At 36.4% G+C, this 18,925-nt stretch overlaps 1 protein-coding gene across 5 annotated transcripts in view; it reads right to left on the bottom strand.

Annotated features, from left to right (window-relative positions):
• BRWD1 (bromodomain and WD repeat domain containing 1) overlaps positions 1-18,925 on the bottom strand; it is a 241,510-nt gene that overhangs the window by 166,449 nt on the left and 56,136 nt on the right. For all 5 annotated transcript variants that reach the window (XM_077119066.1, XM_077119067.1, XM_077119062.1 and 2 more), the window contains exon 9: positions 3,421-3,521. In XM_077119066.1, the coding sequence (XP_076975181.1) occupies positions 3,421-3,521 (101 nt within the window). The remainder of the gene's footprint in view (positions 1-3,420; positions 3,522-18,925) is intronic.

Below are 18,925 nucleotides of genomic sequence, written 5' to 3'. Positions count from 1 at the left end.
GCTTTAAAATACATTAATGTAACATATTAACACAGTTTAAAATATTGCCTTCAATCTAGCTTACTTACGTATAATAATCTTATTTCTTTCTATCTACCTTCTAGAATATCAAAAATTTCCACATATGCTTTTTATAGCTGGATGAATTTTAAAAAGCCCTATCTAATCCCCATCTTCCTATCAAAGGGTATATATATTTATTAACCTCATTTTGAAGTGAGATGACTAAAGTGTACACTATAAGTGACTCCATCATTGAGGCTGCAGAGAAGGTTAGAGAACTACAGCACTGTCCCAATAAATTCTAATTGAACCACATAGGTAATTTTAGATTTGTTAGTATGCACATATTAAAAATTAAAATGAGATAAAATTTTATTTAAGTTAAACCAATATATCCAGAATATCATAGTGACATGTAACCAATATTAATAAAAATTTAATTCAATACTTCAAAAATTCTTTTTCGAATATGAAATCCTTAAAATTTTCCAGAGGATTTGACACCATTTCAATTTGACCACTAGGTTTTCAGAAAATATTAGATCTATATTCAGATTTCATAAAACTTATAGTTGAAAAAGTAAATTCAAATACTCAAGTTGAACCAAACATACTTAAAAACTCTTTAATAATTGAATCAAATATTACTTTTTACACTTAAATTAACAATTCACTTTCTTGGTTGGACATGCCATATTTGAAGTGATCAATAATCATACAGATATGTGGCTAGTGGCTGTTGTACTGCACAGCATAGGTATAAAATCCAAATCTTTTAATTATTAAATGATCCTGTTGGAATTTCCAATCATAAACCTTTTTTTGGTACATTTCTACACTTTTTAAAACTGTTTCATATATTTTGTTGTCATAAAAATGTGCCCACAAAGATTAGCTATGCATCTTTTACATATCCAACTGTTGAGATAATAAACTGTAAACAGTAAATAATCAAAATAGAACATATACAGTCTATAATAAAAATTACAATAAAGAGTAAAAGGGCACAACGATGCTACTAAAGCTAATAAACAAATTGGGCAAGTAGCAGGGTACATGAACAACACAAAAATCAGTAGTGTTTCTATACACGAGTAATGAACAATCTGAAGAAATCCAGAAAAAAATATCCATTTACAATAGCAACTAAAAGAATCAAAAATCTAAGAATAAATTTAATCAAGGATGCAAAGGCTTTATATACAGAATCCCACAAAACATTGCCAAGGAAATCAAAGACCTATATAAATGAAAGGACATTCCATGTTCATGGACTGGAAGACTAGATATTAAGATGTCAATTCTACCCAAAGTAATTCACAGATTTAATGCACTCCCCCATCGAGATTTAAACACAGTCTTTTTTTGCATAAAAGGAAAAGCCAATCACAACCTTCAAAAAGAAGAACAAAGTTAGAGGACTTACGTCGATTTTAAAACTTCCTACAGGGACATTTTCTTGAGGCTCTTGAAGAAAGTGTTCCTTTACCCTTTCCTCCTCCCCCTCTCCTCTTCCCCCTTTTCCCTTCCTCTCCCCCTCCCTCTTTGGTAATAAAACCCCTTTCAGCCTTAAAAATAAAAGAACTTACTACAAAGCTAGCAACAGTAATTAAAACAGCGTGGTATTGGCACAAGGACAGACATAGAGATGAATGGAATTGAATTTAAAATAAAATAAATAAAACATCATGTCTATCTGTGGCTAACTGATTTTTGATAAGGGTGCCAAGTCCACGCTAATGGAAAAGAATAGCCTCTTCAACAAATGGTGGTGGGAACACTAGAAATACATATGGAAAAGAATGAAGGTAGACTTCAACATCACACCATATACAAAAATTATCTCTAAATGGATCAAAGACCTATCCTTGATAAATTATAAGAATCAAAACTATAAAACTCCTAGAAAAACACAGGGAAATAAATATCTTCAGGTCCTTCTGTTAGACAATGGTTTCTTAGACTTCACAACAAAGCACAAGCAACAAAAAAAAAAAGATAATTGGTACCTCATCAAAATTAAGAACTTTTTTGCAAAGGACTTTATTATGAAAATAAAAAAACCTACAGAATGAGAGAAAATATATGAAATTACATATCTATAAGGTTTAATATCCAGAACTGATTTAAAAAATTCTACAACTAAACATCAAAAAGATAACCCAATTTAAAAACGGGCAAAAGATTTGAATAAACATTTATCCAAAGAAGATATCCAAATGGCCAAAAGCACATAGAAAAATGCTAAACATCATTAGCCATTAAGGCAACACAAATCAAAACCACAATGAGATACCATTTCAGACCCCTGAAAATAATTACTATTAGAAAAATGGAAAATACGTGTAGGAACATTTGAAGAAACAGGAACACTCATTCATTATTGGTGGAAATATAAAATGTTGCAGCCACTGTGGAAGACAGTTTGGCAATACCTCAGAAAGTTAAGTATTGAATTACTATGACCTACCAATTCCACTTTTACGTATAAACCCAAAAGAATTGAAAGCAGGGCCTCAAACAGATATTTCAACACCAATGTTTACAGCAATGTTATCAATAGTCAAAAGCAACCCAAGTATCCATCAACGGATAACTGAATGAACAAAATGTGGTATATATATAAAATGGACTCTTATTCAGCCATAAAAAAGAACAATGTTCTAATACATAAGACAACACAGATGAACCCTGACATCATGCTGACTGAGGTAAACCAGACACAAAAGGACAAATACTTCATGAGCTCTCTGAGATGCAATAATTAGAATAAGTATATAAGCTAGAATACAAGTTACCAGGGGCCAGGGTTGGGAAGGGAAGAGGGAGTTAAGGCTTACTTGGTACAGAGTTTGTTTGTAATGATGGAAATGTTGTTGGTAATAGATGGTAGTGATAGTAAAGCCCTGTGAACATGGTTTACACCACTAAAACATATATCTGAATATGGACAAAAGAGGAAAATTTTAGGTTGTATATATAATCCTAGAAAAAATTTTTAAAAAACGATAAAACTGTACAACTCAACCAATGAACCCTAACATAAAGTATGTACTTTAATTAATAATATAATTATAATAATTTTCATTCATCAATTGTAATAAAAGTACCACACTAATACAAACCGATAATAAGAGGGGAAACTGTTGGAAGGGGGAGGGATATATGGGAAGTCTTCATGATTTTTCTGTAAACCTACCACTACTTTAATAAAACACATCTATATGTAATGTATTTATGTATAATATATTAATGTATGTGTGTGTGTATATATATCACACACACACGTATATATAAAGAAAAAATTTAAAAAGCAACCACAATACATAATCTCTTTATAATCAAACTTCATTTCATTAAACTAAATCATGAAACAGCATTAGAAAAAAGCTTTGCTGCATAATTCAAGTCACTTACCTAAATTTCAGGGATTCTAAATCCCATTGCCAGAAGCAAACTGTCCCATCAGCACCAGTGGAGACCATGTATCTCTGAGGGCCTTTGGCCATTGGACTAAACTAAAAAAATAATACACACAATTTAGTTTCTAGAGCTTCTACTGAAGTTATAATTTAATAGTTTTTCAAAGTTAACTTCAATTGAGACTAAGTAAAACACAGGAATTGCAAATACAGATGATGGACCTGTAGTGAAAAGAATCATCACCTATAATAAAGGAAAGTTGCTAAATTAATTTATAAATGCACTGTGACCTCAACAACTTTAAGATTTTAAGAATAAGCAATAACCAAAAAAACATCAAAAAAGAGAAACAATGAAAATCTAGTCCCATCAGATGTTAAATAACATAACAGAGCCTCAATAATTAAAACTATGGGGTACACTGAGTACATTAACAGACAGAATAATCAAAGGAAAAAAATGTCAAGTCCAAAAATGGACCCTAATACAAGTCTTAGATAAAGGTGCGGTCTCAAATCAGTTGGAGAACAGACCAGTGCATGAATGGTGTCAGGACAACTGTGTAAAATTTGGGGGGAAAAAAAAACTGGATCCATTCTTAAGTAAATGAATCAAGGATTTAAATATTTAACAACCTAAGCCATAAGAATATTATAAGAAAACACAAGAATTACATTGTAACTTCAAAATGGGTTTAAAATTTGCATTTAATGAAGTGCCAACTCTGCAACACAAATAAGCTTGAAAAAGGAAGATGTTGTCTAGAGTCTCTCCAGGAAGGCTTAAGAGACAGAGGAAAATGCAAGGAAAAAAAAACATACTAGGCAAAGGAAAATATAGGCAAAGAACAAAATTGAGTGGAAACGTAGTATGCGACAGGAATAGAAACAGCTATAAAACTAAATGCTTCTGAAAATTGTGGTAAAACGGGTAGAGAATCTAGACTCAATAGCAAGCAAACATTTCTCTGATAGCACCATACAAAATGGACTGGAACAGACAACATATAGTAGAGCCAACAGGCAATTAAAATTAGAAACAAGAGCCTGAACACATCCCACCTGCCCCCCCACCCCCAGAATGGGGAAGCTACCCATGAAGAAGCTACAAAATTTGATGACTCATAAGGCATTCAAGACAAAGGACCGAAACAGAGACCAGAGGAACCTTTAACAGAAAAGGAGTTAGGAAGAAATGAAGGATTTTTTTTAATGTTTTTCAAAAATGATTCTAACTTTTTTAAAAATGTTTAAAGTGATTGCCTACATCTAAGTAGATAGGTTCTAGATTTTTACCTAAAATTGAGTTTTGAAGAATAATCTGTTAAATGTAACAACTGAAGTTATTATATTAATGCCTGAATGTTTTTAATAAAATAAAACCAGTGAAATCCGCAACCTTGCAAAGACACAGAGCACTTTAAGAATTCTAAACCCAATGTCTATGAAGCAAATGGTTTGCTGCTCTCTAGGATATCCCAGTGACCTTTTTCCCACTCCTGGGTTGACAGAATACTGCTTTCATAGTAACAGCTTTAAAGCATGTTTAAATATCTAGCAACACAAAACTCTTCTTCATTGTTTTGAACTATTTGTGCTTCTCTTCCTGTACTACATGAACTTGATGGCTTGCTAAAACAAAACAATTGGGATTTCAAATGTAAATACAGTGACTATCAGTTTGATTTGGGGAGATGTGACATACTTTATACTGAATCTTCTGATTCAAGAACAAAGTAGGCTCTTCCATTTACTTAGAGGACTCCCTCCCTTCCCCTCGCCTGAGGTTCTTCTGTTATATTTAATACCTTTCTTCACACAGATTTTTCCCATTTCACCAGTGAATTCTCTGAGCTTGGAGTTTCTTTGAAAGAGATATTTTAAGTGTCCAAAAGGCATTTTTATTTTTAGTCTTTGAAGCCTTATTTTTATTGTTTCTAAACAGCAACATTTCTTCAAATGCAGTATCACATAGTCATTTTTTTATCCACTCACAAAGCCATTCATCAATATGACTTTAAATATGTATTCCTGGATATTGTTAAATACAAGAATCTCATTTTTCTGAGATGGGTTAGCTGTATCCTATACAAAAGAGTTATAGAACTATGATTTCTCATAGTGCCTTTTTGGCCATACAATTCTGTGCTACCATCTCATCAGTCTATCTCTGTCACAAGAGGTTTCTTGACATCTACATATTCCAAATTAACTATCATTTAATACTGTTCCCAGGAGTTTAGTGATTTCTGTTTTTCAAATTTGTTCAGTGACACCCAATCAATAGGCCAACCCCTTCATCTTGAGGCTTGCTCTTGTGAAGTTTATGTGTGCAGTGGAGAAGCTTAGTCTACCTAAAGGAATGCCTAAGAGTTTCTTCCAAAGGACCTCTCTTTTGTTGCTCAGATGTGGGCCTCTCTCTCTCTAAGCCTAACGGTGCAAGTGAAACCACTGCCCTCCCCACTATGTGGGGCATGACATCCAGGGATGAAAGTCTCCCTGGTGGCGTGGGAGGTGACTCCCAGGGATGAGCTTGGTCCTGGCAACGTGGGATGAACAACGCCATCCTAATCAAAAGACAGAAAAGAAGTGTAACATATAAGGTATCAGTGGCTGAGAGAATTCAAATAGAGTCAAGAGTCTACTCTGGACATCCTCTTTTGCAAGTTCCAGTTAAACATTGCTAACTATCACAGCTTGTCAAACCCCCACCAAACCCATTCCTGCCAATCCTTAAGAACACCTAGGGCATTATATAAAATTCCTCAAAGGTTCCATGTACTAGGGTAAGTTTGCAGAAACCAACAACCACGAGATGGGTCCCTGGACCAGATTAAGTCCTGAAATGCATGCGGAGGGGCTAGCCTCTCCAGAACATCAACTTGTTTCATCACCTTATTCCATATTAACAACCGCCCCTTCCAACATGAAAAAGTTATAATGAGCATAGCCCAAAAACCCCTAAAGACTGGGAGAAACATCAAAGGTGATAGTGGTTATACAGAGAAGGTAGGGTTTAACAAATGAATATGATTGCTGAATCATTATATGATATTTCTTTTAGTCTCCAGTATCTGAGAACGGCTAGAAGTAAAAATCTAAAACTGTGGAACTGTATCCCCTTAACAAACTCTGAAACCTATTCTACAATAAATTGTTGCAATATGCTTTGAAATTTGTTTTGTGTATGCATTATTTTCACAAAAAAGAACAAAGTCGACTGTGATGAAAAATGCATAGCTATATGAAAAACAAATAAAAGGCCTTGGTAGAAAAAAAATCAACAGCATCTTAGAGTCAATGACATATAAATCTTTTCTTAATGCATCTTTATACATCCTAAACATTATGAGCCTCTGAATCAAAGTTTCTACTACCAGACTATTTATATTTCCCCAAAGGAACTAGACTCCTGAAATTGGCCTGCAAATATACACCTATTTTTCTATCCCCATAGAATCTGAATTTTATTGATTGTTCTCATGCAAAAGAATCTAATAAAAAAAATCACTGAAAAAAAATCTTAGAGGCATAACTCAATTTCAGAGAATTTACTGTAAGAAAATAACTGAGGATATTTGCAAAAATTTAGTTAAAACCCATGTTTATACCAATATTTTTTATAATGAAAAAACAGGAAACTGAAATGTCCAATATAGAGGACTGGCTAAATAAATTATGGTATATCTTTGCAATGAAATATAGACCGTTAAGAATCATGCTTCTAGATAGAACATACATTGACATAGGAAAATGTCCATGACACATCGCCAAATGAAAAACACAAAATAATATAAATAGAAATCTCTTCATTTTTCTGAAATTCATACATAGATAGGAAAAAAAGGTAATACACACAAACATTGTGTTAGTGATTATCTCTGAGCTATTATTATTGATAGATATTTTTATTTGTGTTTTCGTATCTCCTCTAACCCCATTTATTTATTACTATGGTACTGCTTAGATAATTAAAAATCCTTGCAAAAAAATAAAACTCTGTTCAGTGGCAAAATAGAGGTCTTTAATGTATGCTGACCTTTATATGTTATTAAAGAATTAATTATTCATGGGTAATTAGCTGTCCTAATAACTGTTAAAATTCAAATCTCTGCTTGTGCTCACATGTGCACTTTAAGCAGAACTAACTACTTATGTGTTATAAAATTCACATAACATTTCACCATTTTAACCATTTAAAGTATAAATTCAGCAGCGTTTAGTATATTCACAATGCTGGGCAGTCAGCACCACTATCTAGTTGCAGGGTCGTTATTTTTCAAGAAAAACTGCAACCCATGAAGGGATTTTCAGTTAACTCTCTTGGAGTTTCTAAATAAGCAACCAAAATATCTGAATATAAGAAACATCTTTCCAAAAGCTCCAGAAAAACAGTTAAAGGACTGTTTAGTAATAGGGCAAGTGCCAAATCAAGGAGGCCATTTTAAAGAGACAGGATCTCACTGTGCCCTTGGCTGGCCCCGCCCCAACCCCTTGCTAGCTCAGAGCAGAGCCAGCACATACTTCTACTCATACTGCAAAGATCCCTGGTCCCATTTCTAAAAGGAGCAGAGTATCTCTTATGCACATACTAGGAACATATATGTCTGACCAAATCTATCTGGCAGTGGTCTGCGGGACCCATCACCCAAGAACAGCGTAGAAGGTAGCTCACTGAGCTCCCCTTTAGAACACCATGAGAGAACAATTGTGCTACGTGGGGAAAGGGCTGGTGACTATAGAAGAGTACAGTGCTCAGGACACTGTGGAAAATGTTTTCTAGGGAAAAGGAGACATTTGTAACCATGTAAACAGGGGGAATCCTTAGGCCATATAAAACATGCCTAAGATAAAGAGGCATGCACAAAAAGGATCAGGAAGGCGCCTATTCTTTGACTTGAAGCAACTCTCTAAATTCGTAGTTATGCACAATCCCTGAAGGACCTGCACAGGTCAACCTGCAAAGGCTGAGAAAGGTGCTTTTCCTTTTTTTTTTTTTTTTTTTAATTTTTTTGCTTAGCTCCTACATTTAAGGAAAGCCGTGTCATAATATTAGCTGGATCTCTTTCTCCGCCCGCGCTCCCACCGCCATCTAGCCCTCCTCTTTCTCTTTCTCCGCCGGTGCTCCCGCCGCCATCTAGCCCTCCTCTTCCTCTTTCTCCGCCACCGGCGCTCTCGCCGCCATCTTGTCCTTCTCTTTCCCCTTCTGCTCCGGCGGCGCTCCATCCGCCATCTTATCCTTCCCTTTCTCCTCCTACTCCAGCGGCTCTCCAACCACCACCGTGCCCTCTTCCGCCTTCACCAGCTCCTCCGCCAACGTCCTTGACAGCCTTGCCATCCTCACCTTTCCTCCTTCAGAACAGCTACTAGGGGAGCAGAAACGATACAGAACAGCTCCCGGAGCCACAACAGAGATCAAAAAGACAGCGTACCCCATCCTGGAACGACTGACTGGCTGAGAGAACCCGCTCCGGTGAGATCGCCGAGAGGCGTGGGCTTAACCGGGCGGGGCGGCAAGCAGCCGGAGTCCCTCCCCTCCTCCTTCCCGGGCCAGCTGGCAGAATTGGGCACGCGGGCTACTCAAGCCACGGCGGCTGGTACCCTCACCACGCGCGATCCCCTGGACCAACTGAGAGAATTGGATCAGAAATCCCTATGCCACGGAGAACGGTGACCGGGGGGGGGGGGGTCCCTTCCAAACACGTCACTCCCCGGTCCGGCTGGGAACGGTGCACTCTTCCAGGCCGCGGTGGCTGCTGCCCTCCCGCCACGCCTGGTGCCCCGGACTGAATAGGAAATTCGGACGGGCACTCTCACAGGCTGCGGTGGCCGGCGACCCTTCCCGCGTTCGGACACCCAGGCCGGCTGGCACTCTTCCAAGCTGCTTCGGCTGGCGAACCTCCTCCATGGCGAGAGTTTTCAAAAGTTAAAGAACCCACAGCACCTTTTACTGGTGGGACCCGCAGACAAACGTGTGCCACAAGCGCACCTACTGGGCAGCATAAGAAAACAGAACACAGAGATTTCACAGAAAAATCTTTCAATCTGTTCGGTCCAACACCCAGGGAAATCTGACTGAATGCCCAGACGCCAGCAGAAGATAACGGATCACGCTCAGAAAATTGAAAATATGGCCCAGTCAAAGGAACAAACCAATAGTTCAAAAGAGATACAGGAGCTGAGACAACGAATGTTGAATATACAAACAGAAATGGAAAACCTCTTAAAAAACGATCGATAAATTGAGGGAGAACTTGAAGACATGGGCTGAACAAAAAGAAGGAATAGAAAAACTGAAAAAACAAATCACAGAACTTATGGAAGTGAAGGATAAAGTAGAAAAGATGGAAAAAACAATGGATACCTACAATGATAGATTCAAAGAGACAGAAGATAGAATTAGTGATTTGGAGGATACAACATCTGAATTCCAAAAAGAAACAGAAACTATCGGGAAAAGAACGGAAAAATTTGAACAGGGTATCAGGGAACTCAAGGACAATATGAACCGAACAAATATACGTGTTATGGGTGTCCCAGAAGGAGAAGAGAACGGAAAAGGAGGAGAAAAACTAATGGAAGAAATTATCACTGAAAATTTCCCAACTCTTATGACAGACCCAAAATTACAGATCCAAGAAATGCAGCGCATCCCAAAGAGATTAGACCCAAATAGGCGTTCTCGAACACACTTACTAGTTAGAATGTCAGAGGTCAAAGAGAAAGAGAGGATCTTGAAAGCAGCAAGAGAAAAACAATCCATCACATACAAGGGAAACCCAATAAGACTATGTGTAGATTTTTCAGCAGAAACCATGGAAGGTAGAAGACAGTGGGATGATATATTTAATCTACTAAAAGAGAAAAACTGCCAACCAAGACCCCTACATCCAGCAAAATTGTCCTTCAAAAATGAGGGAGAAATTAAAACATTCTCAGACAAAAAGCCACTGAGAGAATTTGTGACCAAGAGACCAGCTCTGCAAGAAATACTAAAGGGAGCACTAGAGTCAGATACGAAAAGACAGGAGAGGTATGGAGAAGAGTGTAGAAAGAAGTAAAGTCAGATATAATGTACATAATACAAAAGGCAAAATGGTAGACAAAAATATTATCCAAAAGGTAATAACACTAAATGTTAATGGACTGAATTCCCCAATCAAAAGACATAGACTGGCAGATTGAAAAACAGGATCCCTCTATATGCTGTCTACAGGAAACACATCTTAGACCCAAAGATAAACATAGGTTGAAAGTAAAAGGTTGGGAAAAGATATTTCATGCAAATAACAACCAGAAAAGAGCAGGAGTGGCTATACTAATATCCAACAAATTAGACTTCAAATGTAAATCAGTTAAAAGAGACAAAGAAGGACACTATCTACTAATAAAAGGAACAATTAAACAAGAAGACATAACAATCATAAATATTTATGCACCGAACCAGAATGCCCTAAAATACGTGAGGAATACACTGCAAACACTGAAAAGTGAAATAGACACATATACCATAATAGTTGGAGACTTCAATTCATCGCTCTCATCAATGGACAGAACATCTAGACAGAGGATCAATAAAGAAATAGAGAATCTGAATATTACTATAAATGAGCTAGACTTAACACACATTTATAAGACATTACATCCCACAACAGCAGGATACACCTTTTTCTCAAGTGCTCATGGATCGTTCTCAAAGATAGACCATATGCTGGGTCACAAAGCAAGTCTTAACAAATTTAAAAAGATTGAAATCATACACAACACTTTCTCGGATCATAAAAGAATGAAGTTGGAAATCAATAATAGCCGGAGTGCCAGAAAATTCACAAATACATGGAGGCTCAACAACACACTCTTAAACAACGAGTGGGTCAAAGAAGAAATTGGAAGAGAAATAGTAAATACCTCGAGGCGAATGAAAATGAAACACAACATATCAAAACTTATGGGACGCAGCAAAGGCAGTGCTAAGAGGGAAATTTATTGCCCTAAATGCCTATATCAGAAAAGAAGAAAAGGCAAAAATGCAGGAATTAACTGTCCACTTGGAAGAACTGGAGAAAGAACAGCAAACTAATCCCAAAGCAAACAAAAGGAAAGAAATAACAAAGATTAGAGCAGAAATAAATGAAATTGAAAACAATAGAGAAAATCAATAAGACCAGAAGTTGGTTCTATGAGAAAATCAGTAAGATTGATGGGCCCTTATCAAGATTGACAAAAAGAAGAAGAGGGAGGATGCAAATAAATAAGATCAGAAATGGAAGAGGAGACATAACTACTGACCTCACAGAAATAAAGGAGGTAATAACAGGATACTATGAACAACTTTACGCTAATAAATACAACAATTTAGATGAAATGGACGGGTTCCTGGAAAGACATGAATAACCAACTTTGACTCAAAAAGAAGAAATAGATGACCTCAACAAACCAATCACAAGTAAAGAAATTGAATTAGTCATTCAAAAGCTTCCTAAAAAGAAAAGTCCAGGACCAGACGGCTTCACATGTGAATTCTATCAAACATTCCAGAAAGAATTAGTACCAACTCTCCTCAAACTCTTCAAAAAAATCGAAGTGGAGGGAAAACTACCTAATTCATTCTATGAAGCCAACATCACCCTCATACCAAAACCAGGCAAAGATATTACAAAAAAAGAAAACTACAGACCAATCTCTCTAATGAATATAGATGCAAAAATCCTCAATAAAATTCTAGCAAATCGTATGCAACAACACATTAAAAGAATTATACCTCATGACCAAGTAGGATTCATCCCAGGTATGCAAGGATGGTTCAGCATAAGAAAATCAATTAATGTAATACACCATATCAACAAATCAAAGCAGAAAAATCACATGATCATCTCAATTGATGCAGAGAAGGCATTTGACAAGATTCAACATCGTTTCCTATTGAAAACACTTCAAAAGATAGGAATACAAGGGAACTTCCTTAAAAGGATAGAGGGAATATATGAAAAACCCACAGCTAATATCATCCTCAATGGGGAAAAATTGAAAACTTTCCCCATAAGATCAGGAACAAGACAAGGATGCCCACTATCACCACTATTATTCACCATTGTGTTGGGGGTTCTAGCCAGAGCAATTAGACAAGAAAAATAAATACAAGGCATCAAAATTGGAAAGGAAGAAGTAAAACTATCACTGTTTGCAGACGATATGATATTATACGTCGAAAACCCGGAAAAATCCACAACAAAACTACTAGAGCTAATGAATGAGTACAGCAAAGTAGCAGGATACAAGATCAACACTCAAAAATCTGTAGCATTTCTATACACTAGTAATGAACAAGCTGAGGGGGAAATCAAGAAACGAATCCCATTTACAATTGCAACTAAAAGAATAAAATACCTAGGAATAAATTTAACTAAAGAGACAACCTATATAAAGAAAACTACAAAAAACTGTTAAAAGAAATCACAGAAGACCTAAATAGATGGAAGGGCATACCGTGTTCATGGATTGGAAGACTAAATATAGTTAAGATGTCAATCCTACCCAAATTGATTTTCAGATTCAATGCAATACCAATCAAAATCCCAACAACTTATTTTTCAGAAATAGAAAAACCAATAAACAAATTTATCTGGAAGGGCAGGGTGCCCCACATTGCTAAAAACGTCTTGAGGAAAAAAAACTAAGCTGGAGGTCACGCGCTGCCTGACTTTAAGGCATATTATGAAGCCACAGTGCTCAAAACAGCATGGTATTGGCATAAAGATAGATATATCGACCAATGGAATCGAATAGAGTGCTTAGATATAGACCCTCTCATCTATGGATATTTGATCTTTGATAACGCAGTCAAGCCAACTCACCTGGGACAGAACAGTCTCTTCAATAAATGGTGCCTAGAGAACTGGATATCCATATGTAAAAGAATGAAAAAAGACCCGTATCTCACACCCTATACAAAAGTTAACTCAAAATGGATCAAAGATCTAAACATTAGGTCTAAGACCATAAAACAGAGGAAAATGTAGGGAGATACCTTATGAAACTTACAACTGGAGGCGGTTTTATGGACCTTAAACCTAAAGCAAGAACACTGAAGAAGGAAATAAATAAATGGGAGCTCCTCAAAATTAAACACTTTTGTGCATCAAAGAACTTCATCAAGAAAGTAGAAAGACAGCCTACACAATGGGAGATAATATTTGGAAATGACATATCAGATAAAGGTCTAGTATCCAGAATTTATAAAGAGATTGTTCAACTCAACAACAAAAAGACAGCCAACCCAATTACAAAATGGGAAAAAGACTTGAACAGACACCTACCAGAAGAGGAAATACAAATGGCCAAAAGGCACATGAAGAGATGCTCAATGTCCCTGGCCATTAGAGAAATGCAAATCAAAACCACAATGAGATATCATCTCACACCCATCAGAATGGCCATTATCAACAAAACAGAAAATGACAAGTGCTGGAGAGGATGCGGAGAAAGAGGCACACTTATCCACTGTTGGTGGGAATGTCAAATGGTGCAACCACTGTGGAAGGCAGTTTGGTGGTTCCTCAAAAAGCTGAATATAGAATTGCCATACGACCTAGCAATACCATTGCTGGGTATCTACTCAAAGGACTTAAGGGCAAAGACACAAACGGACATTTGCACACCAATGTTTATAGCAGTGTTATTTACAATTGCAAAGAGATGGAAACAGCCAAAATGTCCATCAACAGAAGAATGGCTAAACAAACTGTGGTATATACATACGATGGAATATTATGCAGCTTTAAGACAGGATAAACTTATGAAGCATGTAATAACATGGATGGACCTAGAGAACATTATGCTGAGTGAGTCTAGCCAAAAACTAAAGGACAAATACTGTATGGTCCCACTGATGTGAACAGACATTCGAGAATAAACTTGGAATATGTCATTGGTAACAGAGTCCACAGGAGTTAGAAACAGGGCAAGATAATGGGTAATTGGAGTTGAAGGGATACAGACTGTGCAACAGGACTAGATCCAAAAACTCAAAAATGGACAGCACAATAATACCTAATTGTAAAGTAATCATGTTAAAACACTGAATGGAGCTGCATCTGAGCTATAGGTTTTTTTTTTTTTACTATTATTATTACTTTTATTTTTTTCTCTATATTAACATTCTATATCTTTTTCTGTTGTGTTGCTAGTTCTTCTAAACCGATGCAAATGTACTAAGAAACGATGATCAGGCATCTATGTGATGATGTTAAGAATTACTGATTGCATATGTAGAATGGTATGATTTCTAAATGTTGGGTTAATTTCTTTTTTTCCGTTAATTAATAAAAAAAAATACATTAGCTGGATACAAGCTTAAGGAACAGACACCTCAGATTCTAAAATCCAGTGATAACCCTTCAAAATATCAAAATGTCTGGGTTTCAACAAACTAACAAAACATACAAAATTTATAGTTTGACTAGTGCGTTTCCTAATATAACTTATGTAGACAGCTCAACTGAATACGGTAAGTACATAGAACCTTGAGTAGGGCATGAGATTTTGTTGGTTTGCCCAGGGTGATGCCCCAATAAATCCCAGAGTGATTTGAACAGTGAATAAAAAAGTATTTGCAAAGTCCCGTTTGGGGAATGATGAGAAGGGGGAAATTCAACTTCCCCAAACTGAATTCTTGATATTCTCACAAGCAGTGGGGACAACCAAACCAATAGGCTGAGCCCCCAATCTTGGGGTTTGTTCCTATGAAACTTAACCCCACAAAGGATAGGTCAAGCCTACTTAAAAACAGGCCTGAGAGTCACCCCCAAGAGAACCTCTTTTGTTGCTCAGATGTGGCCTCTCTCTCTAGCCAACACAACAAGCAAACTCACTGCCCTTCCCCTGTCTTTGTGGGACATGACTCCCAGGGGTGTGGACCTTCCTGGCAACATGGGACTCAGCATCAGGGAATTGAGAAAACCTCTTCGACCAAAAGGGAGAAGAGTGAAATGAAACAATATAAAGTGTCAATGGATGAGAGAATCCAAACAGAGATCAGAGGCTATCCTTATAACATAGGGTTATTCTTATGTATTAAACAGATATCATCTTGTTAGTCAAGATATAATGGAAAGGCTGGAGGGAACTGCCTGAAAATGTAGAGCTGTGTTCCAGTATCCATGTTTCTTGAAGATGATCGTATAATGATAAAGCTTTCACAATGTGACTGTGTGATAGTGAAAACCTTGTGTCTGATGCTCCTTTTATTTACCTTATCACAGACAAGTAAAACATATGGAATAAAAATCAATAATAGGGCGAACAAATGTTAAAATAAATTTGGATTGAAATGCTAGTGATCAATGAAAGGGAGAGGTAAGGGGTATGGTATGTATGAATTTTTTTCTGTTGTCTTTTTATTTCTTTTTCTGAATTGATGCAAATGTTCTAAGAAATGATCATGATGATGAATATGCAACTATGTGATGATATTATGGATTACGGATTATATATGTAGAATGGAATGATCATAAGTTAAGATAGTTTGTGTTTGTTTGCTGTTGTATTTTTTTAATTAAAAATTAATTTAAAAAAAGATAACCAAACATACAAAGAAATAGGAAGTGATGATTCAGCCAGAGAAAAATACATTAGAAATCATTAAAAAGGAAGATCAGACCTGAGAAATTCCAAAGACTTTTTAAAAATGGTCCCAAATATGCTAAAAGAGCTAAAAAGAAAACATGAACAAAATGCTTAAGGAAGAGAGGAAAACAACAGATGAACACAAAGAGAATACAAGCATACCTAATTTTATTGCACTTCACTTTACTGCACTTTGCAGATACCATGTTTTTTATAAATTGAAGGTTTGCGGCAATCCTGCATCGATCAAGTCTATCAGTATCATTTTTCCAACAGCTCACTTCAGTTCTCTGTCACATTTTAATTAAGATTTGTACACTGGTTTATTAAGACATAATGCTATTGTACATTTAATAAATTAAAGTATAGTTAAATATAACTTTTAAATGAACTCGGAACCCAAATAGTTTGTATGACTCGCTTTACTGCCATAATCATTTTAATATGGGGGTCAGGAACTGAACCTGCAATACCCCCAAAGTATACCTATATCAATAGAGAGATGGAAATTATGAAAAGGGACAAAGCAGAGCTGAAAACTACCATAACAGAAATTAAAATTTTCCTAGAGAGATTCAACAGAAAAATGAAGCTAGCAGAATAATCAGACATCGAAATCAGTCAGGCTGAGAGGCAGAAAGAAGAATGAAGAAAAGTGAACAAAGCCTGAGGAACCTGTGGAACACCATCAAGCATACCGATACATATACTGTGAGAGTCCAAGAAGGAGAAGAAAGAGGCAGAGAGAACATTCATAGAAATAATGGCTGAAAACATCCTAAATTTAACACAAGACATGAATACACACATCGAAGATGCTCAACAAACTTCAAATAGGATGAGACCAAACAGGCCCATACTATGCCATGTTATAATCAAACTGTCAAATGCCGAAGAGAAAAAAAAAAAGGATTCCTAAATCCACAAGAGAGAAACAAATGTGTCACATACAAGGGAACCGCAATGAAGATTAGGTGTCAATTTCTCATTAGAAATCATGGAGGCAAGAAGGCAGTAACAGAGAAAAAATTGCAAGCAAAAATGCTATATCTGATCGTGAGCTATTGATTCTACACCATGTATGGAATGTTTGTATGTTAAAAACGTTCGTGTTTGTATGTTGTTTTGGTTTGCCAATTAAAAAAAAAATTGTAAATATAGAAAGAAAAAAAAAAGTAAAGGACAGCGCAACAGTGGCTCTATGGCAGAATTCTCACCTGCCATGCCAGAGATTCAGATTCGATTCCTGGAGCCGCCCATGCCAACAAAATAAAATAAAATAAATAAATGAATAAACATCCTGTATCTGGCAAAACTGTCTTTCAAAAATGAGGGAGGGGGCGGTGCAACAGCAGTGTTGTGGCAGAGTTCTCGCCAGCCATGCCAGATACTCAGGCTCGATTCCTGGTGCCTGCACACACACACACACACACACACACACACACAAAATTAGGGCGAAAATCCTAAAGATCACACACACACACACACACAAAATTAGGGCGAAAATCCTAAAGATCACCTAGGGCATTATATAAGATTCTGCAAAGGTTCCATGCACTAGGGTGATGTTATGGGAGCCTGCAGCATCCAGGTGGATTCCTGGGCCGGATGGGTCCCAGGGTGTGGAGGGACCAGCTTCTCCAGAGGATTGACTGGTTCCATCCCCTATACCATATTATCCATGGGCCCTTCCAACATGAAGAGGTTGGAATGGGCATAGTTTGGATGCCCCTGAAGAATGGGAGAAGGAACAAGAGTGGTAGTGGAGTTCTACAGAGATGGTAGGTTTTTAACAAACGTGTATGACTGCTGAATCATTATATTGATGTTTCTTTTGCTCTCCAGCGTCTTGGAGCAGCTGGAGGTAAAAACCTAAAATTGTGGAACTGTGGCCCATGACAGACCCTAAAATCTGTTCTACAGCAGGTTGTTGCAATGTGCTTTGAAATCGGTTACTTTTTCGTATGCATGTTATTTTTCACCAAAAAGAAAAATAAGTATTTCTTCTAGCCTACAGTGTTTTGGAGCAACTAGAAGGAAAAATCTGAAATAGTGGAATGATAACCCATAACAAAACAAACTCTGAAATCTGTTTTGCAATTTTTTTTCTTTTTTTATTGTATACTATAAAACATATACAAAGCAAAGGAAAAAAAAGCAGCAGTAGTTTTCAAAGCACTCTTCAACAAGTAGTGTAACTATTTCTTGAAGTATACTTTGAAAACCATTGCTTTTTCTTTCTTTTCTTTGTATATATGTTGTATTTAACAATAAAATTTTTTTAATGAGGAATAAAACTCTCAATAAACTTCAGTGAGGATTTGTCAACAGTAGACCAGCCTAGATGCTAGAGTTCTACAGGTTGAAAGAAAAAGACACTAAAAGATTAAAGCTCTACTTTCAAACTGAAGAATTCTACAATGCTTTTAAGATAGCCTCTCAAAGGATCATAAGTTGTTTCATTTGCTGCTATATTACCTATAAGCTCATTACCAAATTTCAAAATGTCAACTGAAGAACTTAGCTAGGATTTTAATTTTCAAACTATAAATCTTTCCAGAGAAAGATATACTTCCTTACCTAAAAATAAATGGGCAAATCAAGAGCTTGCTTCAACTTTCAAGATAAAACACTATAACAAATTTCAATCGTCGTCTTTGCTCTTTCACCGTGTATAAGGTGCTAAAATAGTTTAACCTATTGCACAAGAGGTATTTGGAAAGTGTTACAGTGGTTAAAAGAGATATTCTATCCTGTTACTGGTTAAATCTGTATAAGTAAAATAATATTATTCATATATTTAGAGACTATATAAAATGCCTAAAAATCTGACAATGTTCTCACTGTCCATGTTAAATCCTGATACCAATCTGAAT

The sequence above is a fragment of the Tamandua tetradactyla genome, chromosome 10 (genome assembly GCF_023851605.1).
Source record: "Tamandua tetradactyla isolate mTamTet1 chromosome 10, mTamTet1.pri, whole genome shotgun sequence".
Lineage (NCBI taxonomy): Eukaryota > Metazoa > Chordata > Mammalia > Pilosa > Myrmecophagidae > Tamandua > Tamandua tetradactyla.
This window is presented reverse-complemented; position numbering and strand designations above follow the sequence as displayed.